This window comes from Diabrotica undecimpunctata, chromosome 4, assembly GCF_040954645.1.
Source record: "Diabrotica undecimpunctata isolate CICGRU chromosome 4, icDiaUnde3, whole genome shotgun sequence".
Classification (NCBI taxonomy): Eukaryota; Metazoa; Arthropoda; class Insecta; order Coleoptera; family Chrysomelidae; genus Diabrotica; species Diabrotica undecimpunctata.
This window is the reverse complement of record NC_092806.1, coordinates 91,865,540-91,893,484: the sequence shown is the minus strand read 5'-3', so window position 1 is coordinate 91,893,484 and position 27,945 is coordinate 91,865,540. Positions and strand designations below refer to the sequence as shown.

The 27,945-nt window shown below is 33.6% G+C and overlaps 1 protein-coding gene across 2 annotated transcripts in view; it reads left to right on the top strand.

The window, feature by feature from the left end:
* The window catches only part of pds5 (cohesin associated factor B pds5), a 214,996-nt gene that overhangs the window by 120,917 nt on the left and 66,134 nt on the right, over positions 1–27,945 (top strand). For both annotated transcript variants that reach the window (XM_072529909.1, XM_072529908.1), the window contains exons 4-6: positions 960–1,374; positions 19,775–20,214; positions 23,832–24,104. In XM_072529909.1, coding sequence (XP_072386010.1) covers positions 960–1,374; positions 19,775–20,214; positions 23,832–24,104 — 1,128 coding nt within the window. The remainder of the gene's footprint in view (positions 1–959; positions 1,375–19,774; positions 20,215–23,831; positions 24,105–27,945) is intronic.

The window sequence follows — 27,945 nt, the reverse complement described above, 5'->3', positions numbered from 1 at the left end:
AGTGTCTTCTAACAGAACCATTCTTCCATCCCTTCAGGCAGTTCGTCCGAAGAAGGCCCCGATGATTCTAATGATCATAATGATCTTTTGGATGTTGCTACAATAAGTTCTAAATGGAGAAAAGTACTTTCACACATTTTGTAGGAACTTAAAGTGTAAAACCAAACTTAACTATTTACAAGTTTGATTTTTTCGAGTTAGATGCTTACTTCCTGTTCGTTACCGACACTTTTGTAGACACGAGACAGCAAAGTTAATTAGACCAGAAGTCAACTTTTACTCTGAAAATCAGAATCGGAAATAACAAAATTTCTCGGTATTGGATATAAGGGTTTAGTGTAGTAAATCGAGCTATTGATTTTTCACCATAATTTTAAATATAAACCAGTAATGCAGCCGGGAAAAGTTATGGAAATTGGTAAAAACATAGTTCCCTTTTGTGGCCGAATACAATTTTGACTGTATATTCCTGGAAATCGACGTAAATTAAGCTCTGTAAGATGTGCGATTAGAAAGGCTGTACTGACACATCTTGATGGTGATGGATTTGGTTTCGAGGAAGAGTGCTGTAAGCGACAACGTCTATAGCAATATTTCTTTTGAAAAGCAACTTTAAATCGAACAGATTTTCTTTTGATTTAGTGACAGACCAAATTCTTCACTTGTTTCTATGGCGTTACCTAGTCATCTCCGGAGAAGTTCGATACTTTTTGCAATAATTCCGGCGTCATCTACGTGGCGAATATTACAATTGCGATGACTGCCAATCTTTATTTTAGTTATTTAATTTTCGATAGATTTCTTAATTATTTCTTTTGAGTAGACATCGAATAATGTTAGCTACATACATCTCTAACATCTCAATTTATCTTTAATTTAATTGATACGGATTTATTTATGTACATCAGAACTAGGGCTTATTTACAATTTTAATATTTATTAATTTGTTATGTTTATAGATTGTAAAGGAACTGCTTGTAAAAGAAGCAAAAGAAGTTGAAGTAGATACATCTGATGGTGAACCTTGGTGTAGCGAAGAAAAATTACCAGAAGAAACAAGATGCAAAATAGAAGGTCTGAAAGCTATGGCAAGGTGGCTTTTAGGCCTTAAACAAGATACAGCGTCTGCCCAGAAGACATTTAGAATGCTTAATGCGTTTATACTACACAAAGGTGATTTACTGCAGTCCGGTCGCTTATCTAAAGCTGAAATGTCATGGTTAAGATTGGCCGCTGGATGTGCTATGTTAAAGGTGTGTGAACAAAAAGGCGTAGGGGATCAATATACAGCAGAGCAGTTTTATAATTTATCACAACTTATGACAGACGAGGTCAAACAGGTTCGAGAAATTTTTGCCAACAAATTACATAAAGGTAATTATTTTAATCACACATATTTTTATTACATTTATCTTTTATAATTTACATTTTCAGTGTTTGCTCTATATATTTAATAATTTAATTTAAAAAATATTAATAAACAAATTCGTATTACAAATGTATATTTTAATGTTTGACAGTAGACTAAAGGGTCAAAAACGCTGATCATGGTATATATGGACATGAATTAAAACCTATCCCAATGCACGTCATAAATTCTATGACAATAATAAATACTACCAATATGGTGCTAAAAGAAACCAACAAAACCAATATATATATATATATATATATATATATATATATAAGGAATAATATGTAAATGAAATGGCAGTTGTGTCTTTAATCCATCCAGCAGTAGTTGGAATAACCTGATCTTGAAAGGCAAGTAGGAAACCCTCAGTCTCGGGAAACATTCTTCCTGATATCAACCAATAGTTTGACGATTTATTGTCGACATATTCTTGACTGATCCCATTGAGATACCGCCCATGCAGAAGTTTAGTCATCCAGGTGCGCATTTTTTCTTGCTTAGTCAGGTGGTTTATGCGCATTTCTCGTTCCCTCAGTTTAAGCGGCGTTATATCATTACTGCACAAATTGCTTGCTGTACTCCGAGATATTAGATAAGTGGTTCCCTGTGTAAGAAATGATGTTATTTCCTGTGGATTAGAGATAACATGATTAATCAACATTGACAAACACTCATAAACATTTCAAAACTTCTTTTGGCCAGAAGTTTTGAACTCCGTCTGGTCCAGGAGATTTCCAGTTATGAAGCTCTTTGATGGTATGTGAGACTTCTTCAGTGGTAAAGGGTTCGTAAGGAATATTATTGTAATGCTGACAGTTGTTCGTTGTGTCTTCAATCCATTCAGCATTGGTGTTATGAATAGCTGGCGTTGAAAGTTGATTTCCCTAAAACTCGTGAATTTCTTCTTGGGTTGGATATGATTTTTATTTTCATTTTCAGTGGAATTAAGTTTTCTATAAAACGCCTTCTCTGCATGCTCAAAAAGTATTTTGTCGCATTTCCGGTTGTTGCTAACTTTCTATTTCCTCAGGCGGCCTGAATAAACAGAGATATTTTGTTTTAATGTATCCAGGCATTTTTTAGGTGTGTTGTTTTCTGGATCATGTCGTGGGTGTCTTAGAGTCTTAAAATATATTTCCTCAGCTCTCTTAGATGATTTTTCTACTTCTTACTCCTCGTATGTATTCCGTTATTTGTCCAATGCCCCTACGCAGTAATTCTATCTTCTTCAGCAGTCGTTCTTTCCAGGGTGCTATTCTGTTACCAGTCCTTCCGATGTTGGTACCCCGTCGTGTTCTGATCTTAATGCCATAACATTATCAATTGCTGTTGCTGCACAATAAATCAGTATATTATGCAAATATTCCAATGAGTGGCCTTCTGTGGTATAATTGGCTAGGACTTTGTAAGAGCACTCCAAGTTTCTTAGAAGATTTTATTTTTGGTAGCGGTGATCTGTTAAGTGGGTTTGTTTTACTAAACTCTTGAACGGCACGTGCCATCTCGTTTACCAGACTATCATGCAACTCTTTATTGTCCTGATGTGTATTATCAGGTTGAGTTTTTTGTATGAGGAGCTCAGGAATCTGCTCATTAGGGATTTCACTATGAACTTGATCTACAACTAGCTCTTGGTTATGAATTCCTCATTCGATTTCGCTTCTGATCATATCGCGTCTAGTCTCTGGGATAAGATTGTTTCTTATAATTACCCGGTATTGGTCTGCTACTCTTTGTTCAGATACTTGAATTTCTGTGCACTACCTCTCAAAATTCGGCATACAGTTGTTGTCGATATCCGATCGTTTCTTTGCCGATGTTTGTCACTTTATGCGACGTCCCGCATGCTGTCATGTCTAGCGCCGGCTCCAGACATGTCCTGACCATCACCAGGCAGCAACTCTACAGATAAATTATTATACTCCATTTCCATGGATGTGCATTTTATACCTACTGCCAGGTGTCAGTTTTTGTTCCACGGCAGGTTTCCCTGCTACCCTCTGCGTATTGGCGCTACGAATACACAGGGAGCATCCCCCATTCGCAGGGGGCCGCGCCTGATAGAAGAACTGACAAAAAACTCCCACAAGATATTCTTATTATTATTATTTGCAATAAAATTTCAATCTAGTGAAAGTATTATTTTTTATATAATGAAAAAGTTGTTTGTATTGTTATATTATTATAAGTCTAATTTATTGTTTTTATTTATTATTAAAGGTTCTATTTATAACACTTACAAATTTATTAAAGTCTTTATTACTAATTTATTTTACACCAATGATTATATAATTTATCTACATTTATTATAATACGTGCGTTACATTTTAAAACGCGGCGCGATATTCAAAAACTAACTGTCCTCCTTACAACAAAATCCCTCTTTAAATATAAAATACAGTTATTCGAGAGAATTTCGGTGAAACCCCATCGACGAGCCCAGGTCACTCAGACTAGTTTTATTCGGCATCCTTCTTTAAAATTTCAAGTCGTGGGTGACTCATCATAATTCCGGTAAACAGGTCTTTTATCGAAGGGACTAGAAATTTCTGCCGGCAGGTAAACAGGTCTTTCAACTGTGCGCCGAAATAACTAGAATAGAAAAGAATTAGTCATAATATATTTACAGTTTTTTAGGCCATGATATTTATCGTAACAGTATAGTAAGACAGTATAAAGAACATCCCAGAGGTACTTTTCAGTGCGTCACAGTTTTTCGATTTCTTTCTAATGCGTTAAGTTGCGTGTGACGGAAAAAGCGGTAGTTCCGTGATTAAACAGAACTATATTGCAGCGTTAGAATAAGCTTACATACATAAGCGGTTCTTTCCTAACCTACGTTTGATTCGTTGATATTTAGATGCGCGCTTTCTCTAGCCAATCAAATACGCCTATTACTGACAGTTGACGTAAAACGTCGTCCATGCTGGCCATTCTTTCGAAGTGTTGAACAGCAAGTGACGGCTGTCGTTCAGGTCAGTATTTGTACATAGTATTGGGTGTTTATTTGTATTTGTGTAGGGCCAAGATGACAAGATATACGGAAAAAGAACAAGTACTAATATTAAAATTACTTAGATATTTTCAATTGGAAAAGGAAGCTGGACAAATATAATTACCAATTTCTGCTGTTAGTGAAGTATTTAATTATTAATTATACACGGTTCACAATTTGTTGATAGCTCACTACAAGTTTAACCCTAATTAGAAAACTGAAATACAGAGAGGATAGGTAATACGATATAATAGTAAAAACCAACCTAAAACTGACGGTTTGAGACGTTTTCGACTAACCCACCGAATACAATACCTTATAATCCTATTACGGGGGTATTTTGAATGGTTAGAAATGAACGACCAGTGTCGTAAAGTATATGATTGAAACATTTATTTGAACTAAATAAATATATTTTTTAAATTGTACTTATGTAAATTGTATTTTTTAATAAAACTTATTTATTTTATTCAAAAATAAAAAGGTTCTTGCCATTTGTAAAAGATACATTTATTTAATTAAGGAAAAAGGCGCCAAATGTCGCCTGGCAAAATTTCCAATGTGTTTTAAATGTATCCATTATTTTCAAATCCGGAGAAAACTAATAAATATTTTTGAAAAATTTAAACGCAGAATGAAAGATTACATTATTACTCAGGGCAGAAAGTCCCTGAAAACTTCTACAATGTTTATTTTAATATGTTATGTAACAGGGGTGAAAATAAAAGAGAAAATATAGTATAATTTTTAATTGAAAATATTGCATGCAAAAGAAACTTTTTATTTATTCTAAAAAATATTTCATTCTGCCTTTAAATTTTTCAAAAATGCTTTTTAGTTTTCTCAGGATTTGAAAAAAAAATGGATACATTTAAAACACATTGAAGATTTTGATAGGCGACATTTTGCGCCTTTCCCCTTTAATACCTTACGATTACAACTACTATTACTTACCTTATATAATTACGATTAGAAAACTATTCAAATTCAAAATAAATAGGATCAACTTCGGAATCCTAGTCGTCTTGAGGGTTAATAATTAGGTTAATAATCTCTACGGTCGCATCAATTATGTTATCAAGATCCCACATTTTTTGGTCTTCTTCTATTACATGTCTTACTGCATCTTTCCAGTTTTGTTTTGTAATATGTTATAAAGACTCGTATAACAATTCACGTACAGCTTGTATTTTATATGACGTATTTTTTCTAGCCACATAACTTTTCATTTGTGCCCAAATGAGTTCAATTGGATTTATTTCGCAGTGGTAGGGTGGAAGTCTAAAGACTGTGATGTTTCGCCTTTCCGCCATTTTACGTATTTCTTGAACTTAGATTTGTGTTGCCGGGCAATTTTTAAAAGTTCTGCTTTTACCATTCCATCTTCGTAAGGCAGATACTTATTCCGCAGCCAGTCAAGAATATCCTGTTTCTTCCACGCATTCGTTAGAAGTCTTTCTACTAGTCGTGAATGATAAGGTGCATTATCTAATATTATAATTGAATTTGGTGGTATGTGTTCAATCATTTGCTCAAAATACTCTTCGAAAACATCAGCTGCTATCTCCTCGTGATAGTCTTTTGTGATTTTGGAATGAAATTCCAACAAACCATGCTTAACAAATCCTTTTTCACTGCCAATGTGAGAAATTATTAATCTACTGCCTTTACCAGAAGGTGGGGAGATACCAGTAGACCAACCTTCCATAAAGGCTTGCCTGGAGCTTAATATATTTTTATCTGACCAAATTTTTTTTAGAGTATGACCTGAGTTTACCCACGTTTCATCCTGGTAGAAGATGGGCCTTTCTTCAGCCCGGAATTTTCGTATGAATCTTAGATAATTTCTTCTCCAACATCATCTTCTCCTTCCGGTCAATCAAAAGTGATTTTCGGTCTGATTTCTCCCACCGGAAATTTAATTCTTTTAAAACTTGCCACAATTTAGTTCGTCCGATATGAGGCAAATCCGGGTCGTCTCTAACTTCTTGTAAAATTTTGTTTAGGTTTGGTATTTCTTTTTTGAAAAAAAATCCATGAATTTTCCTTCGAATACCATTTTTGGCAAATTCATCAATTTCAATAGGCTTTTTCCCTCTCTTTAAGTTTTCGTTTGTGTTTGGGTTAGCTATACCGTGTTTTTTTCTTTCTGATAGGAACCTATATAAAGTTGACTCTCCTACGCCAGTCATGTTGGCACAACTTTCGACTATGTTGCGAACAGTGTTTGTGGGATTCTGAGAAACCAGAGCATCGTGAACATTCAGGACAATAGTCTTCTCTCTTGGTGAATAGACAGACTTACTGACTGTACGCAACAGTACCGGTGTAAAACTTGATGATGAAGCCATCACAAACAATCCAACAAAACGAGCACGAGCGAAAGGTACGTATATGTTCGTAGGTATATGGAATAAAAAATCACTCACGCACTGCATATAATTCGCAAAAGAAATATTCGAGACGCTAATTACTGCCGTAGACGCGGAAACACCGACGAGCCGTAAATTACATGCGATCAAAAACGTACTAAACAAAAAAATTGTTTACGTTCGTAATAACTTCACCCTTTCAAGTTAAGTTTCGAATATAATTATATTATTAAAAATCTGGAGAATTCCATCTTAATTATCTTGCAACGAATAGTACATTCGGATATGAATTCCAGGTTTTCTAGTAAAGTGATTAAACGCGAAGATTAGTATTGAAATATCCAAAGAGATAAGGTATTCTTATTTACAAAATTGTTAAAGGTTAAATTCTTATTTTTATTAATATAATATAATAACCAACATTAGTCGTGAAAGTTTTAATTGTTTTTTTGCTAAATATATTAGTATTAAAATATTATCAATATTATATATAACAGTATTAAAACATTATATTATTATTTAATGAATAAACACCTTAGGAACGCCTATGATTTACGACCGTTTTATGAGTTTGAGGCATATTTCGTGCTCTCAACAATTTTTGAACAGAGAATAAGTATTTTATTACCCTGAAAATAAAATTGTTTTATTTACTGTTTATTTCAGCGTGTTGCTGAGGCGTTAGAAATTTCTTCTCTAATTTCTTCTCTTAATGTTTTGCTAGGTTATGGGCAAAATATTTCACCATGAATTCGTCTAAGGATATATCTTTAAGGAAACTCTCCACTGGCAATATTTTTCTATAATTTTCTATTACATTGATATTCAAATTCTACTTTTCAGTGTTTTCAGTGTAAACTATTATTATTACGCATTAGTGAATATATAGTTTTGATGATTAGAATTATATTTTATTTATGTAATTAATTTATAAGTTACCTAATAAATTTTTGAAAGCAGTCTTTTTTGTGTATAGAGTGTATAGAGAATAGAAGACATAACATCCGAAGAAATAGAAGTACAAAGAGTTATTCGACAAGGGTGTATATATTCACCAGTATTATTTAATATATACTCGGAAGACATATTAAGTAAGGCAATGGATTAACGATGGCAATGGCATGATCATAAATAACCTGAGATACGCTGATGATACAGTTATTTTAGTCGAATTACATGAAGACCTACAGATACTTCTTAATTAGGTGACCACAGTAAGCGAAGAAGAATATGGACCATCACTCAACAGAGCAAGAAATATATGATAATAACAAAGACAATTCAGGACATTCGTGAGATATATGTACAGAATCAGCCTATTGAAATAGTAAGAGAATTCAAATACCTATATACAACTATTAATGAAAACAATGACAGCTCTCAAGAAATACGAATCAGAAGCGAACAGGCCAGAAGCGCATTTACAAGAATACAGAGGCTTCTCTGCTGTAGAAACTTAAACCTTAAGTTAAAAATACGACCGCTGAGGTGCTATGTGCTATCTGTATTATAATAAGGGATGGCAGCGTGGACACTGAAGAAAATTGACGTGAGGAGACTGAAGGCATTCGACATGTGGATGTACCGAAGAGTACTGGAGATCTCATGGGTAGATGGAATAACCAACGTTGAGGTAATGTGACGTATGCATAAGGAAAGAGAAGTACTAACAATTAAGAGGAGAAAAGTGGGATATATGGGTCATGTGATGAGAGGAGATAAATTATCTAATAGTCCAGGTCATTATGCAAGGAAAATCCGGAGAAAAAGATCCATAAGAAGGAGACCGAACTAATGTAATAACGACTTATTTAGAGCCGCGGTATTAAAATTAAAAATCGCTGTGATGATTGCTTACTTTCGACGCGCAGACAGCCCCTTGAGAAGAAGAAGATACAAAAATTCAATAAATGAATCATTTTGTCATCAATTTTAAATTTTTCCATATTTATAAATTTAATAAACAATATTGTTTACTTTTTATTTTTATTAATATACGAGATTACCCCCATTACAAAAAAAATATATCTTAACATATTTCGTAATAATCAAATCTACTCAGATGACCTTGCAATAAAAATACTAGTATGTAATTCCACAAGCTTTTCACCTGTGGCTAAGTACGATCCTGGCATCTGTCAGATTCTTCAATAATTATATGAAATAATTCTCGACATACCTAATTCATTCTATGACGTCATAATTAATGACGCACTGAAAAGTACCTCTGAGATGTTCTTTAGTACAAATAAGAGTAAAACATTGCTATCTATAACGCACTGACATGAAAAAGTAGAAAAGAATAAAATTAATACATGTCTTAAATCTTATAATAAATATCTATATTGTTATTGAACATGTTTATTATTTTGTTAGTTAAGATAAACTTAACTGTAGTTTTCAATTCATATCAGATTGAATAACTGTCAGATACTTCATCAACGCTAAAAAAATACTTAATTTTTCAGTTATTTTGGGTACTGAATACTGCTGCCTCAGAACTAAAAATTTCAGAACTTCTGAAATTCATACTGTGTGGAAACGATAATCTCCATACGATAAAATATATTTCAGACTTTAAATGCCAGTAAAAAATCAAAATTATTAAATTAATAAATTTTTGTTTCGTGTTGCTTAGCTTAAGTGGTTGGTTCACAGGGCCAAATCTAGGGTTCAACTTAAGGTCTTGATTTCAGTTTTTGAAAAAAGTAAGTTGAATAATAATTGGCGAAATATCGGAAAACCGAACATTCTAATCAGATTTTCGTCTTTTAAAATTATGATAACTCTAGTTCTAATAATCAAAATGAATCATTTTGGGATCCAAATTAAAGGTATTGATGTCAACTGATTTTCAAAAGAGTAGCGTCTCTCTAACTAAAGGTATAACTCAAAAACCGGAAAAATGGTGAAAACGCCGGAGAACCGACGTGACAATTCTAATCAGAATTTCGTCTTTTAAATAAACTCTAGTTCTAATAAGTAAGCTGGTATTGATATCAGCTATTTACTCAAATAACTTTCAAGAGAGTAGCGCATCTCTAACTGAAAATGTAACTCAATAAACGGCAAAAAACCGGTTTTCGATTTTTAACTGCCTTGTACCACTTTTAAAATTCTGAAAAAATTCTGGAACATAGTTTTAGTAACATCATATTTATTTTTTTCGAGCTATCCAAATTATGGTATTTTTTATAGGCGTTTAAAATTTTCAAACGCTCAAATAAATTTGATTTTCCCTCCAACTCTTATTTTTGTTCAAATATTTTTGTAGAGCACAAAAAACCTTAAATAAAAAAAAGAAATCTATTTTGCTGAAAAATTAAGCGAGTTATGGCCAAAAAACGATTTTTGGCGTTTTATGGAATTTTGGACAGAGCGCGTGACCAACAACGAGGTGCTAAGAAGAATGGGTACTGAGAGAGAACTCCTAAATATTGTAAAAAACAGAAAAACGAGTTATCTAGGACATATTTACAGAGGAGAAAAATACAACTTCCTACGACTTATAATGGAAGGGAAAGTGGAAGGAAGAGGGGGTCCAGGAAGAAGAAAATGCACCTGGTTGAAGAATGTAAGAGACTGGACAGGCATGGACACACATTCGATACTAAGAACAGCTCAAGATAGAGAGCAATTTGCTGTAGTTATAGCCAACCTTCAGTAATGGAGAAGGCACCTTAAGAAGAACATGGAATTCTGAGGTTGTGTCAATATTTTTTGCTAAAATTTGTGAATCTTCTTTTGTGATGCCGAAGAATATCCCAAAATTTTGGAGCAAGTTTGGAGTAATTTTGACATTCTTATGTCCTTTGACATATGGCTATGTCCTTTGTCGGGTCTGGTCCAAAATCTGCAGCCGCTTTGTCAAATTGCGATAAAAAATCTGACCAGTTTGACAATCTTGCAAAAAAAAATCGAAAATTTTGCGGGTGGGTTTCATATAGGATTACATTTTTTTTATACTACCGTGGGAAGGATTGGCTGTCAAATACGTTTCCAGAGGACGCCGACAGCAATAGTTAATCATTTGCTTTTCATGGTAACCTGCACTAATAAGACAGGAGTTCGTTAATCGACTATTAACAGGTCTCTTAGAGACAGAAAAAATAGAACTGTTTCTTCTAAAAAACATATATACTAAACCATTACTAAAACTTATTTGTACTGTGACGCCCTTGGGACTTTGCTATTTTTTGCGACGCCCCCTCAACCCAAGCCCCAATAATACTTACCAATTTTAGTACTATCCTAGTAACAGGTTATAGTTATAACAAAAACACTATTTGAACATTTATATTTTTTATTAGAAATTAAGAACGAAAAAACATAGGCACAAAAATGAAAAGTGGAGGGATGTGCTTGCTTTTTTGAGCACAGCTTATGAAACCGGGGCTCAAGTTTGGAAATTGTCACTCTCATTTCTTTTTCTAAGTTTATGTTTGACCTGTACTTGTTTTTAATTACTGCAACTGCAGAAAAGCCAGTTTCGCACAAGTACGAAGTCGCAAATGGTAATAAAACCTTTAATGCAGCAGTGCTGATGGCATGATATGCATGAGAAAGTGAGCTCCAAAATTCAAACAGTTTGTCCTTGTCGTATTGACTTTAGACTGGAATCACAGGACAATTCTGTCAGTTGTCCTTCTTCCTCTGCTGACAGTGTCGATGGCGTGGATGACACGAAAGGGTTTTTGATCCAGTCATATTGCTCCATATCTTCGGGAAAATATTTTTCAAAGTGTTCGCTCAATAATAACATGTGTTGTGTAAACTTATTTTTTAAAGAGGGATCAAGGATTTCTATCGATTTTTCTTGTAGAATACCTTGTAAAGGAGGGAAACAGTCAAGTTCTTGATCTTCTAATTTTCTCTTATATAGAGCAACTTCTTCTGAAACCCAGTAATTTTATCTGCCAATTGCAGGATATGAGTATTTTCTCGCGGCAAGACTTATTAAGATCATTTAAGTTGTTAAATATGTCACAGAGGTATGCTAATTTTATTATAAATTCTAAATTAATAAAGTTCTGCGCATCATCATGTGATTTTGTATGTAGATACGTGTAAAATTCATTTCTTAATTCGTATACACGTGCGAGTACGTTGCCTTCGGACAGCCAACGAGAGTTGCAATAATAAATTAAAGATGTGTACTCGGTCCCATTTCTTCAGAAAGCTTATGTAAAAGTCTTGATTTCACGGGTCTAGTTTTAATGTAGTTCACCACTTTAATAATTCTATCCATCACAACATTTAATTCGGATGTAACGTTCTTAGCTGCTAAGGTCTCTATAAGTACGACACAATGTGTCCATTACTGGAGCCTTGGTTTTGATGAGAGCTTGTAGTTTTCCATACTATCCAGGCATCGCTCGGGCACCATCCATACACACGCCTACACAGTTATCCCAGTTAATATTATTTTCAGTCATATATGAGTTTAAAATCTCGAATAAATCAGTAGCTTCACAACTTTTACATATTTTTCTGCAAAATAACAAATCCTCATATATATTTGTTTCTTGTATGTACCGTACATAACATATCAATTGAGCATCATCATTACTATCAGTCGCCTCGTCCAGTTGAATGGTAAATAAACCTGAAAGTTTCCGCACAATTTGCTCATTAATATCTTCCGCCATTGGTAATTCTTCGTGAATACGGCGATAACCCGTATTGTTTGAAGGAGGTGCATTTTTTATTTTATTAGCTGCCGATTCTCCAATCATCACTGTTACCACATCAACCGCTGCAGGTAAGATCAGTTCCTCAGCGATCGTATGTGGTTTTTTACATTTGGCAACACGGTAAGCTACCATGTAAGAGGCGAGCAATGCTTTGGTAAGAATTGATGCCCTTCAAACCAAAGCCGTGGTCTGATGTTTTAGCTCTCGCAATTTTCTTGCAAAAAAGTCTCTTGGCTTATATTGTAAATGACTGCGAATTGATTCCAAATGCCGTTTTAGTTTATTAGGAAGCAAACTTTCAGCCGCCAACACTTTGTGACAAACAACACATTGTGGAAGTTCTACATTCCCTTACCGCAGGTAAATCCAAAATCCAAATAGTGGTCATCATATTTCTTCTTTTTACTTAAATTAAAATTACTGCTCGCTCCTGATTCTTCACTTCGTTTTCTATTCTTTTGAATTTAAGTATCCATTGTTGATAGCAAAAAACTCTGCGTACGTAATAAAACAAAACAAAAGCTTGACTATATGACATAACACGCGCGACAGTAAGGAACACGGGGAGGGGAGCCGACCGGCGAAACAGAATGCGCCCGGCGCTCACTCGACTTCAGTTTTGCCAATGTCGGGATAATTATAAGATTTTAGGATAATTTCGTGGACCATCGGATAATTTTTGGATTGAACAATTTTTTGAATAATTTCGTATAATTCAAGGGTCTATCGACTTGATGTTATATTTTTTATTTGATTTATTTATTAATACATTTATTTTATACTCATTTAAAATCAAATAAATGTATTTCCTGATTAAAAGTCCGCGCTGACACGCGACGCCCTTGGGAAAACGCAGCGACACCCCAGGGTATCGCGACGCACAGTTTGGGAAGCCCTGTACTAAACTCTAAGAAAATCGTATGACATTGATGAACGCATGCAAAATATGAGACGAAATGTAACGACCAAACGAAAAGTACATGACTTTTATTTTAACAACCTTTGATAGCATACTAAGGGTTGTGAAGGACATATATTTATATTGGCTGACTTAGGATAAAAATCTTCATAGAAAATATTAAGTAGACAAATTTAATTTTTCTCGGGAGAAGCAAAATCGTAAATCAGCGAATTAGACAACCGCAATTAATCGAGAACGAATATATATTACGTCAAAAACGGCAAGATTTAAGATATATTCGAAAATACTGGCAAGAGGGAAGACAAATCTAGATTTACCATAGATCAGCGAAGGACATTCGATTATAAGACAAGACAAAAGTATCTAAACGAGTCATCAAGCCTTTATAGAAGGCTTATCTAATAATAATGCATATTGTATGTTATACCTATATGGCAATTCTTCAACTACCGTATACTTGATGCAGTATGTGGAACAAAAATAACACTTAATTGTTTGAATACGAGTGAGACACAATACACACGCATGTTGGAGTAGCGAGTCTAATTTTTAAATAGTGTTGCAAAATTTCTGTTCCATCATTCCTTCTAAAATATTAGTCGGATACATGAGGGTAAAATAATATTTAAATCTACTACAGTTTATTGTAGAATGAAAATTAATATTGCCCCAACAAAACTGATATGAAGTAATCATGTAACTGTTATTTTTTAAACGATTCTAGTATTACTTGATTAATGAACAAAGAACACTGAATTGAAGAATTAATGTGCGACAACAGCGGGAGCTAAATAAATAACGCACTTCAGTAAATAGACATATAGTATAAACGATTCCCTCTCTACGAATGCATGATTTCCCCTCAAAAGAGTAGCCGGTGCTTATCAGTAGTAATATCCCTAGGACATTGATAACAGACGAGATAATTTCATGACAATCGAAAGCTCGTTCCCTGGTAACAGAACGAAGCCGAAGGCTGAGTGCTGTTACCAAGCAACGAGCTTGAGAAATTTGTCATGAAATTATGAGGCATTCATCAATGTCCGAGGGATATTCGGCGGATAATTTTTCGAAAAAAAAAATCATAACGAAACATTTATTTATTAAAAGTACTGTTAGTGAAAGTACAATTTTTAAAATTTAAGTTAACATTAGATTCGTTGCTGTTCTCTACTATAGAAGATCTATTACCACGCATAATATTTATAATCTTGTTGTGGTGTTCTTGATTCACATCAAAATGTGACATTTTGAAATTTATTTGGATGAAGTTGTCAAACTCGATCGTGTTGTCATAGGGATTGAAAATTGCACTGAATGCAATTATCAGTCTAATGTTGACATGATTGGGTGAAATTGTTCCACATGACACAAAATGACGAAATTTGAATGGTTGTTAGAACAGTCGAAAAATTATCTGTACAACAGGTCTATGGTATATCTATTTGATTTTTAGCTGTGATGGTCAAAGGTTAAAAACAAATAACATGCCAAGCGTATATTTTCGAGAAGAAAAGAGTCAAATGGTGAAATGGTATTATGGGAACCATTCTATTGTAGAAATAATACAGTTATTTATTGCTGCTTTTGAGAATCGCCCAATTCCGACAGAGAAAATAGTTCGATCAATTATTAAAAACTTCAGATAACATCGGATGTATCTAGGCTTACTGTGGAGGAAGGCATCGCTTTAAAGTTTACAACTCCTCAGAGGAATATGCGTTGTTGCCACACATCAATTCCTTAAATCAATGTTCTTTGTTAACTAATTATGTAATTGATAGAATCGATTAGAAAATAACAATTACATGGCTACTTTATTTAAATTTGTTTGGGTCAATAATAAATCTACAATGAACTGTATGTAGTATTTTATGCTTATGTATCCGACTAAAATTTTAGAACGAAAGATGTAACAGAAATATAGCAACACTGTTTAAAAGTCGCACTTACTCCTTCGACATGGTGACTGCCTCTCATATTCAAAAATTAAGTGTTATCTTTGTTCAACGTACTGAATAACGTATACGGTAGTTGAAAAATTGCCATGTCGGTATAGAGAATCTTAAAAATGAATTACTAAAGTTTAAGTCTACATCGACCAAAGACAGAATGAAGAAATGACTGCAGATGTTTTTGAAAACACATTTTATACAAATATTCCAGTTTATTCCAAGAAATGCTGTAATCTGTATGGACAATACCGCTTATCATTCTCGACTAACAAAAACATTTCCATCAGTTTCTTGAAGAAAGGCTGAAAAAAGAAACTGTTTAACTAAAGAATATGAATATGTATTTGAAGATGTCATCCTGAAAAATAACTTTAAAGGTAATTTCAGATCACAATTCAATAGATATTGATGAGATGAAATAGTTGAGTGACACGAGATAGGAGTGTAAAGAGATATAATAAAAAATTTAAAATGAAAGATGTTCGTGAATTTCTGGAGAAACTAGAGAGGAGAAGGGAAAATGTAGCTTTGGACAACTGCACAGATAAGGGTATAGAACCAATAGTTATTTCCGTAGAGGCTTCCAATAATTTATATTCAAATTTTCTTCCAATTTCATAGAAGAGGATGATGTTAGACTACATTTTCCCGTATAGACCTGTAAGTTTAATTAAACACTAATAAATTATCTTAATTTCTTAATCTCAGCTATTGTCGCAACATTTGCCGTGTAGCACGCGTTTTAAACAGTATTTAAACTTAATTATATTGCATTTTGGACCAAACGGCGATGTATGTCAGAAAATACAGACATCTACCTCCTTTAGAATTAGAATTTAATTTTTTCATTTTACTTGTAAAATTATTAGGGTCACTTTAACAGATAATTCTCGTTTTGAATATAAACAAAAATCACCTACCTCTAGATGCTTCACAATACTTTAGTTGGACATGAAATTCAGCGCTCCAAGATATTTGCATCGGAACTAATTCAAGCGAAAAATTACGCGGGAATTTCAAAAATTTAATTTTTGTGGGAAAATTTAAATAAAGCTTAAAATATTTAAATATAATTAGGTATATTTAAAAAAAAATTGCATTTGAAATTTTAAAATGTGCAAATTATTTTTAAATTCAAATATATACAGTACCATTTACGAAAAAATAAGACAAAATATAATTTATTTAATACCTGTAAAACAACTTTGTATATAAATTTAGAATACAATAGAAATATGCTTTATTACCACTGAAAATTGTACAATTTTATGGACAAAGCTTACAAAAAGTCAGAAAAATAAAAACAATTTAAAATTTACTGAAATTGCATAAATCCTCAATATCACAAAAAAAAAGATAATAAAATACACAATATATTACAAAATTTAAATAAATTGCAAATTGCATAGTTTAAGTTGCTGTATGTGATACTATTTGTTCAGAAACTCTTCTACTGAATAATATATATCTTTCAAATAGATAGGTTTTTGCCCTTTTACGGAACTTAGGAAAGAAGTTGCAGATTTAAGAGTCAAAGGGAGATGGCTGTATAATTTTTTTGCTTAATATAATATAGATTTCTTTACGGGTTCAGTAAATACAAATCAAAGGTTGAATTTCTGGTGGAGTAGTCATGATTAGGTCTTACTGGAAAAACGTGTAGGTGTTTACGAATTAAGCAAACACTTTCTAAAATATATAAAGAGGGAAGAGTTAAACTCCCGTGATTTTTCAATTAGCTTCTGCAATATGTTATTCTACTGAAGCCAAAAAGATACTGTATTGAACTTTTTTGAAATTTAAAAACAACATCAGATTGGGGCAGTTGTTCTAGAACCAAAAAAAAAAGACAATATCAAGATTCGAACAAAGAAAAATATGTTATTTTGGAAGATGCTAAATTGATTTCCTTCAAAACAGATCTTATTGCATAGAAGGCTGAGGCTTCTAAGAAATTAGAAATGACTTCCACCAATATGTTTTTAATTTGAAGGGTTTTTGTACCACCCCTGCTACACAATTGGTATGGAATAGGTGATTTCCACGGTTTTCTTAGACCTCTTACCATAAAAACTAGAACATGATCTGCTACATATGAATCTCTGTCATCTCCCATGTCTTCAAAGCCTTCTATACACCTACTACGCTCATCGTAATGAAGACTTGGTATAACTACCATTTCATCAAATATTATAGCTATAGGCTATAGCTATAGCATATCCATTCCTTCCATTTTTGATATTGTTGCTTTTAGTGACTCAAATATTAACTTATTAATTCCTGGGACTCCAATAGTTTGAGCCAGATGTCTATTTAATGAAGACTTACTGGGTAAGATAAATAGATTGGAAAAAATACTATATGAACGATCACTTTGTTTTTATAAAGACAAAGCTAAATATTTCTCATTAAGATTACATCGTCTTAGCTTTTTTGCTTTACAGCTCTCTCTGTACTGAATTTGAATTAGCATGGCTGCCATTCTATTAATGTTCTGAAGATCAACCAATTTATTTTCTTTATAAAACTATTTAACTTCAGTCTCTGTTTAAAAGACTTTTTACTATTTCTTTCCAAAGAATATTTATGGTGTAGTTGTTTTAATGCTCCATATAATTTTTTCTTTTTAGGGGTAATTGTACTTCTTGATATCTTACACTGCTGCAATATTTTCAGCGGTGTGATATTCTTAAGGGAAACACCTAAAAGTAAAGTGATGTTAATTTCTTTATTCAATCCTTACAAGGCAAAATATATTCATTATATTAACCTTCGTGTAGTGGCATTACTGCGTGAGAGACTTATTAGACTGTTTTTTGATGTGAGTATTAAACAATTTATTGTAAGTACTAGAATGTTTCAGTGCCTTCATATATCTTTGTAGATTTTAGCAATGGGAGATTAGGAACACAGGCAAGCTCCTATTTCTAGTTTTTAGCCCCAGCTAGTCAATGACACGTAAGCAACTAAACATATAAAAAACTCTAGTATCACTATCCGAAGGTTAAGCAAACTGTTAATGTTATAATTAATAATTTTAGAGAATGTTTATAAATCTGCTGATGACAATACAAAATATAAAATTTTATCTAAAATTACCTTTTAAATCCCTACTCTTATCAGTTTGTACAATTAAAATCTTTTCATTTGGTAACTGTGCATAATTGTGTTCTGCAACTAAAAAGTTTCATAAAATAGTAACCAATTGGAAAATTATTAATTGTTATCTTCCCAATACTTACTACAATGGGGTATCTCAAATGATTGAAACATGTGTGTAGATTGTGCATCTCTACTTGTCGAAGGACTTTCAACTAAAAAAAAAAGTTAATATAATAATTTATACCATGATTCACTTCAAGTAAAATAATTTTTATTAATTACATATCAGGGTTACTTATTGTCTGTTACATTTGCTTCCGCACACAACATTGAAATGGGATGTACATTAGAAGAGGAATCTAAAATCAATCAGTTATTTGTTCTCGGGAATTTCATTTGGATACAATCTATTACTCCATGGAGAAGCAAACTTATTTTCAAAGTGCCTGTGGCATATTCGTTTTGTTTTAAAAACTGTAGTGGCATTCATCAAATCTAAATTAGGATTTTTTATAACACCAAGTCACTTCCTAAATCGTATAATATCTTTATCAGAATTTGGAAAGGCATGTCTAATTGCTGACGAATTGGTACATTGTACGATACAACATTTATTGTGCAAAACCATATTTAACTAATTATTATTAATCTGCAAAACACTATTTGAACGCCAGGCGCCATGAACGTTTAAAACACAGACTACTGAGGTAAGTGATTTGTAATTTAGAAAATGATTTGAGGATAATGCTAACAATAACCTAGATATATTAAACCACGATTAGTTTGATTTCTTTGCAATTTGCAATGATAACCATCAAATCAAACAATAATTATAGACGCATAATAACCATGCTAATCAATTACTGACACTGACAATTGGCAATTATAATTTTTAGTTTTGTTCTAAACCTAAACTGCAGAGTATAGCGACATCAAAAGATTTGTATTTGTACTACAAGTGACATTTAGTTTAGTTTGACCTTGAGCTACCTGCGTGAAACGTCTAGTTATTAGTGGTCTGGGAATATAAACCGACGTTACCGTGCTGTCAAACATTAAAAAATATATACATCATTGTAAATCTGGTTCGTTCTTAGGTTTTATTTGTTGATAATGTTACTGGTAAATGAACTCAAATCATCTAGGTATCTTTTAGTATGTGTCACAGTACGTTCTGTTTACAGATATGCACCTATTACACCAGCTATTTCGTTTTTACTTTCTCCATAATTTTTGTCTGTTGTACTTATCGTCCTTTGATTATTTTTGATCAAAAAGTGTTTTTTTTTTGTATTATATAACTAATATATCACGTTTTTAGGATTAAATAAAGGATTGCCAAATAAGTGTCTACCTCTGGACTTTATGGGGTATTACGCTCTCTCCGGCCGAGAACCGGAAAACCGTTTGCGTACAACCATAAAAAACTACATGATAGCAGATATAAATAGAAGAAGAGACTATGTAAAATCTTTGACTATGGGCGGCACAGGACAAGCTGACAAGGCTCTAAGCCAGTTACCGCACATTTTACCGGATTACATGCTTGTTTTTGCTATACCTATATTGGCTCATGATCCACATTTGACCAAATGGGACGATGTTCAGGAACTGACAAAGGCCAAACAGTGTCTTTGGTTCATTTTAGAACCTTTAGTTGTTAAAAGTGATTATTTTAGTTACGGATTTTATAAAAATTTAATAGAAAAAATGAAAAATCATAAGGATGCAGTTCGGCCTGATGATGATTCAATAAATTATGTAAGTAAACAAATTAATACTAATACTATTATTCAATTTTTTTTTTCATATTAAGTTGCAATATTTATTAGCCTTTTCCAATTCATTTTCGCTATAAGTTTTGAGTTACTTATAAATTTGGTATAAATAGGTTAACGTCGCTACTTTAATTATTTGCTTTTATTTTCTTTTCAATTTCTTTTTTAATTAGTATTGACTCGGTTATTTGTTTATGTCTGTTGCAAATTTTACGTGATTGCTAATTTTTATAAAAAAAATAGATAGGTAAAGGATTTTCTATGTTACGGTTATTTACTGTATCTTTTTGTATATCGAACTTTTTGTTCAATCCATGAAGGTCTTAATCACAGTGACAATAAAACAGAATTAATCTAGGAACTTTTAAACTTCAAATATATAAGAATAGTAGAGAAATAATACTAAATTTACTCAACAGAGGCATAACTTCAGACAACGGCATAACTATTATTTTATTTATTATTTTACATTTTATTATAGGGACTCCACGTGAATGATTCTTAATATGAAATATTGTTCTGAAACTATTTTCTTGTGGCATTTTAAAGTAATTACTATTTTAATGTGAATAAGCCACAATTGAAGTTTATTGTGTTAAGTTGTAATAAATATTGAGATAAATAAGTTTATTGACGTTTCAATGTCCACTTTGGAAATCGTTCTCAAAATACAAACGATTTTGTATTTTAAGAACGATTTCCGAAGTGGAAATTGAAACGTCAATAAACTTATTTTAAACTTCAATTGTGGCTTATTCCTATTAAAATAGTAATTACTTCTTAATATGAAATTGAATCGAATTGTTTTTCAAAGAAACTTAGCGATTTCAATTAGAAAATATGAGTAAACAATATTTTTACATCATATGGGTTTAACCACCATAATTTTAACGGTTTTCGAGATTCAAAGATTCACATGCAATCTTTGTTCCTTTTTCTTTTTAAATGTCCAATATTCAGTTCCGTACATCATATTTGGTCTTTTTAGTCAGTAGTCAGTCAGTTGGTCAGTTTTATAAAATTTTGCCGTTAGTTTCATTGGAATCTTTCTGTGAATCACACAACACACCACTCACTTCCTTCCACTTCATCCATTCCGCTCTAACTCTGCATGCATCTCACATCTATTTCCCCATTACTCTGTAATACAGATTCTAGATACTTTTCTACTTTACTATTTTACTACTACTACTTTACTAAACCACTACTTTTTACAATCGTTTCGGCATCTGAACTTACCATTTTATTTGTATTGGTAACTCCATCTTTAAATGAACATTCCAAATACTGTGTTTTTGTCCTACTAAATTTTAAACCTTTTTTCGTCAATAACTTGTCCCCATTGTTCCAGTTTTTGTCCTTTTGTAGTTTTCCTGCTATCTGATCCAATACTAATGAGAATAAATAAGGACTAAGCATTGAGCCCTGATGCAATCCTACTTTCACATAAAATTTATAAGTGTCTTCCACACCTGTTTCTATGCTAATTGTTACTCCCTCATACCTGTCCGTCACAATCTTCACATACCTACCGCAGAACCTCTGCATCAGAACATCATATGCCTTTTCAAGATCAATGAATACCATTTAAGCGTATCAGTTACTCTCTCCCATATTTTCATGGTGTGACTAAGTAGTATTATGGCCCTGTAGTTTGTGCATTGTTGTTTGCCTCTTTGTTTATGTAAACAAATAGTGGTATACAGCTTTTCCATTTATCTAGCAATTGTCCCAATTCCATAATTAAACAGACCTGTTAGCCAACTTGTTCATGTTTCTCTTAAAGCTCTCCACATTTCCGGGGATATCATCTGGTCCAACTTCTTTACCTTTCTTTATTTTTTGAAAGGCTTGAGCAACTTCCTCGTTTGTTATTTTGGTGACCATTACTTTTAGTGTCCGTTAGCTCAATACATTTTCTGTCAAATTGTTCATTTAATAAACTGTCAACGTACTTTTTCCTCGCTTTTAGTGAACTAGTATTTTATTGTTTTGTTCCCGTATACACCTAATCTGATTCACATATTTTGCTTTGTTTACTCTACGTTTGACTTTTTTATGTATAATTGCTTCACTCTCTCTAGTATCAAGTTTATATAATTTCCCCTTCTCTTTTATTTTTTCTTGAACCTCGTTTAATTAAAATCAGGTCGGTTTATTCTTAAATTTTTTTACCGAGGTTTTCTTAATTATTTCAATAGCAAAATTTCTATTAGCCATATTACTCCAAGTAGTATTAGGACTTCCTTTCATGTTCTAGCACATTTTATCTACGATTTTTGCCCCGAATAGGTCTTCATGCTCACGTTTTACCATCCACCATTTGATTTTTTGTATTCCTTTACGATATTTTAGGTTTTGTTTCGCTTTTTCTTCGATGTTCAGTACAAGCAATCTATGTTGTTGGCTCACAGTGTCACTAACTATTACCTTAGACTCCTTACATTCACGCATATACAGTTTTGTCTACTTTTGTATGTGATAAGTTGACTTCCTCTGTTCTGAAAAAATGTGTTAACAATCACTATTATAATGCTGTTGCGAATTCCAGCATATCATCATTTCTAGTTCCAAAGCTATGTATTGCTTCATATCTTTTCTTGGATTGGCCAAAATTTACATTAAAATCACCACCTATTATGAATCTCTCAACAGCAAACCCGATATCTCGTCGCTTTCCACGGCGGCGAATTACTATTCTCCGACCATCATGCATTCCTAAACATAATCGAGATTTATCGCTGAATGCTACACTATGTCATTCTGCCAACCAATGCTGTCGTTCTCTGCACTAATTTAAACGTTGATGCCAGTGGTCCGCAGACAAAGGAAGTACTAGTTGGGGGAATGAAACCAGTCCAAAGGCTCGAATGCAACGGTATAGTGCACACGTGGTAACAAGTCTACCTTCTACTCAAAACTACTGGTCAGCGATCAGACGCGTAGTAGAAACGATCTCGTAGAACCAGTAGTCTAAAGCACCTATCTTGACGCTCTGTGGTACGACTCGGTTGACTAGTTGGCCTTCGTCGTGTTTCTCTAACTTCGTTTGTCCACACACGACACACAAGCATAACCGTCATCGCCGTACAATTAACACGACGACCAATTTCGCGATACGACAAACCCATATCTCTATAGGCAACAATTCTACCCCTGTTAAAATCGCTAACATGTTGGTAATTTGGGTGTCTTTGAACTCAAGGCATTTCCTTATACTGAATACAATTAGACTGAAGAGTAGTAACTAAAAATTTTTGTACCAGCCGGTCTTCATAAATTGGTCTCTTCACAAAAAAAATTTAAAGATAAAACTTTATTTTTACAAAAAGTATAAAATATAAAACATTGATATTGTTATAAATGCATTAAATATAGTCATTCTGTTGCCAAAAATTATGTTCATGAAATTATTCCTTTTTGGTGTAACTACAGAATACGCCGTGGGCTAAATGCAGTAGGAACAAGATAAATATTTGCGCAAAGTTAAAGTTAAACCTCAAGAAACTAATTCTTTATAAAAATTATTAATCTTAATTAAGAGTTGTTTTTAGAAATTATAAATACATATTTAATGTGCTATTATTTTTTTCTATTCAGAAATTATGGGCTCTTTGTGATCTGGCGTCTGGTCTCCTACTTACGAGGTCGACAAACTACGATTTAAAAGATTTTCCAAGTGATGCGCGTATTCCACTAATGTATTTTCAACAACAACCAGATTTTTGTAACACCAAAGTGTTTTTACCTCCTGAATTGCAGTATCAACCAAACATTAAATCCGCTATAACGTTAAATATGCTCAATGAAAGGCAAAAGAAGCCAAAAGTTAAGAAACCCGAAGGATGTGGACCCCTTGGTACGGATGTTCAAGTGAGTTAAATTTTTATTTAATAGTGTTTATGATATATTTTCTGATTATGGCAATTATTTTTATAAATGCCTATTATATAAAATGTACGATGAGAAAATATTTTCTTAGGAGTGACTACTTGTGTCGAATCATAAACCATTGGTTAATTTCAAGGAGTGTATCCAACTATAAAAATCTGTGTATAGGAACGCGTATTTAAGTATTTTTGCAACATTAGATTATTACGTACCACAGAACAACGTTTGTTAGACCGATCTGACGCGTAGTAGAAACGGTCTCGTAGAACCAGTAGTCTAAAGCACCTATATTGACGCTCTGTGGTACGCCTCGGTTGACTAGTTGGCCTTCGTTTTGAGGTGGATGTGAGAGGTGGCATTCGGAGTTTTGCAGAAATAACTGATAAGTGATAACTTCAGTAATAATAATTCACTTATCCTCCCTCTCAAATAGGTCGGGAATATTAATAAAAAAATTAAAATACATATTAAAATTACTAAAAACATAGATTTTTTTCTACTTTCCTTGTTAACTTTAAAACAATTCATTTTGATCAAAATTGTAAGGAAACACACTTCTCCAAGAAATTACCGCACCACTTCAATAAATCAATTATATTTGTTAACAGGCAAAGCATAAAAAATAAAACTTCACCAGATTTATTCTACATTTTATTGGTATTTATAACAATTTGTCTAATCATCAGAAATGTTGAAGTATAGGACAAAAAAAATAAATAAAACGGAAAATTTAAAAAAATTAATGATAAGAAAAGTAAACTAAAATATGAAAAAAGTCTCAATAACGAGTGTTTCCACCTCTACTACGTATAACTAAAATTAATTGCCGTATTTCATTTTGGCCTAGTTCCAAAATCTAGACTCTCCAAATCTGGATCAGCCTCTCTCCCACTTCCTGTAAGTTGTTTGGTTGGATCGGTGTCGCTCTTAATCGCCTACCAAGGATATCCCAGAGATTTTCAATCGGATTTAAATCCGGACTATGTACTGGCCATTCCATAGTGTTAATTTCTACCTCTTCTAGATAATTTCTGACGATCTGTGCAGCGTGAGGTCTGGCATTATCTTGCATTAGTAAGAAATTTTCACCGATATAAGGAGCGAATGGTACTACATGTTGCTCTAGGATCTTCAATATGTACCTTTCAGCTATAACAATTCCAATTTGTATGACCACTAGGTCCGTACGTGCGGTCAAAGAAATACCACCCCACACCATAACGGATCATCCACCAAAAAATGTGGTGTGTGAGAAGTTACACTGAGCATATCGTTCGTTGGGTCATCGCAACACACAAATACGTCTGTCGTTATTGTACAAACAAAATCAGGATTCATCAGTAAATAGCACTCGTTCCCAGTCAGCCTCTAGCCAATTAACGTGTTCTCTGGCAAAATGTAGTCTCCCCCTTCGATGCTCTGCAGTTAATAGAGGACCTCGGGCGGCAATCCTGGGTGTTAAGTTGCATTCCCTAAGTCACTGGCGAACAGTTTCAGTACTAATTTGTATAGCATGTACGTCTCGAAGCTGAATTTGTAGACTTTGATGTGTTACAAAACGTTGTCGAAGAGCAGAAATTTTTAAAAAATCGATCTTGAATAGGGATTTCGTCTTTGCCCTGGTCTGCGAGTATGATCCCCTGTTTCGAGGAATCTTTCTAATACCCGTGAGACGTATGTGTAGGACACATTAAACCGACGACCAATTCTTCGGTAACTCCAACCTTCTTCCGACAGTATCACTGCTTGGGCACATTCATCTCGGGTTAAATTAGGTGATTGACGCTCCATAATAAACACAATTAACAATAATCAACAATTAAACAGTAGCCGAATAAAATTCGTGAACACTTGGAAATTAGTACATTTATAGAATTAGTACGTTTTTTGCTTCTTTTTGTTTTGTTGCAAAAAAAAAACTATAGCGATAAAACACAGTCAATAAATATAAAGTGTACGAATAGCATATACAAGGGGATTGCAAAATATAACATTACAATGGAAATTTTTATTAACGCTAATAAAATATTTTAATATTTCAAAGTAGTGCGTTAATTTCTTGGAGAAGTGTAAAATGACAATTAAATTTTCTGTAAAATACGGCTGGTTAAAAATGTTAATTTATTACTGTTGCTGCAAAATAGCAATCAATACAAAAAAGAGGTAGAAACAAACCTTTTCTTATTCAATGTTTTTCAACCACTTAGATTACATTAAGGAATAAAAACATTTATAATTTGTTGAGAAAATGTTTATAATATAGTAAATTAGTCCTTCAAATTTCATTAAAATTGATTTAACATTTATTATTTATTTATCATATGGCACTTGACACATTTACATTTAAATTTACATATATTTTGTATAAAACATTACATATATAATTACAAACGAACATCTTAACTGATTTATATATTCTATCGACTCTGGAGTCGCCATTAGGAAATCCTCTGACCTGCCTTGATAAGATCTTGTGGGAGACTGTTCTGTAATGTGGCAGATGGTGTGGGGTTGTCAGCAGTCACAGAGTGGGGATGGTCGTTTACTCCATTTGTGCATCATGTAACCGCATCTGCCGTGTTGGGTTCTGATTCGGTTCAGCATAGTCCATGCGTTGCGTGGTAAGTCAAAACCTGGGGGTTTTTGTGTGATGCAGGGTAAGCTGCTATTTTGTTGTTCCGTCCATTCTCGAGTCCAAGTGGTCGTTAAGTTTAACTCATTTTCTACAGCAATATGTGCTGTTTTTATTGACGGTCGTCTGGAGCGTAAACGGTTACCATTGGCAGCATCTATATCTTGATGAATTGGCAGGAACTCGTTACTAAGTATCTTTTTGTACTCACTAGTGAGGGAGTGTATGCGCCGTATTTTGGGTGGTGGAATGTGGCTCAGTACTGGGAGCCATTGCGTAGGGGTGGATTTGATAACACCAGCAATCATTCTCATTGTACTGTTCAATTGGGCATCTACCTTGTGTATATGTGGGCTGTTAAGCCAGGCTGAAGAGCAGTATTCTGCGGTTGAGAAAACAAGGCCCAGGGCGGATGATCGCAAGGTGGAAGCCGATACTCCCCATGCTCCCCCTGTGCCGCACAGCTTCTGGATGATGTTTCTGGATTTAAGTTTTTCCGCTGTTTTTGACAGATGTTCCTTGAAAGATAGGGTTCTGTCAAGAGTCACCCCAAGGTACTTTGGTGTTTTATTGTAAGCGAGTGTGGTGTTTTCGAATTGGATGTTCAGTGTTCTTCCTGCAAGCTTGCTATTTAGATGAAAACTGGAAACCTCTGTTTTGGTAGCGTTTGGTTGGAGCGTCCATTTACGGAAATACTTTCCCACTGTGTGTAAGTCTGCCGTAAGGATTTCTTCTGTTTGTTCAAATGACTTACACTTTGTTGCAAGGACCCAGTCGTCGGCATAACCAAACTTCCTTGATCTGGTTTCTGGTATATCAGCGATGTACAGACTAAAGAGAAGAGGAGCTAATATAGATCCCTGAGGCAGTCCATTCTTCAGTTTTCTTGGAGTGCTGATGTCGGTTCCCATGACTACTTGAATCGTTCGGTCGGCTAGCATGCTGTTGATTATTCGAGCGGTGGATTTACAGGAGATTGTACGGAGGAGCTTGTATATCATGCCTTCTCTCTAGACTGTATCGTAGGCCGCTGTTAGATCTATGAATGCGGCTGCAGTTTTAAGTTTTCTCTGGAACCCTGCCTCAATAAATGTGGTAAGTGAAAGAACCTGATCTGCGCAGCTTCTTTTCGGTCGGAAACCTGCCTGATCAACCGGTATTGATTCAAGTAGCTTTGGACTAATTCTGTTA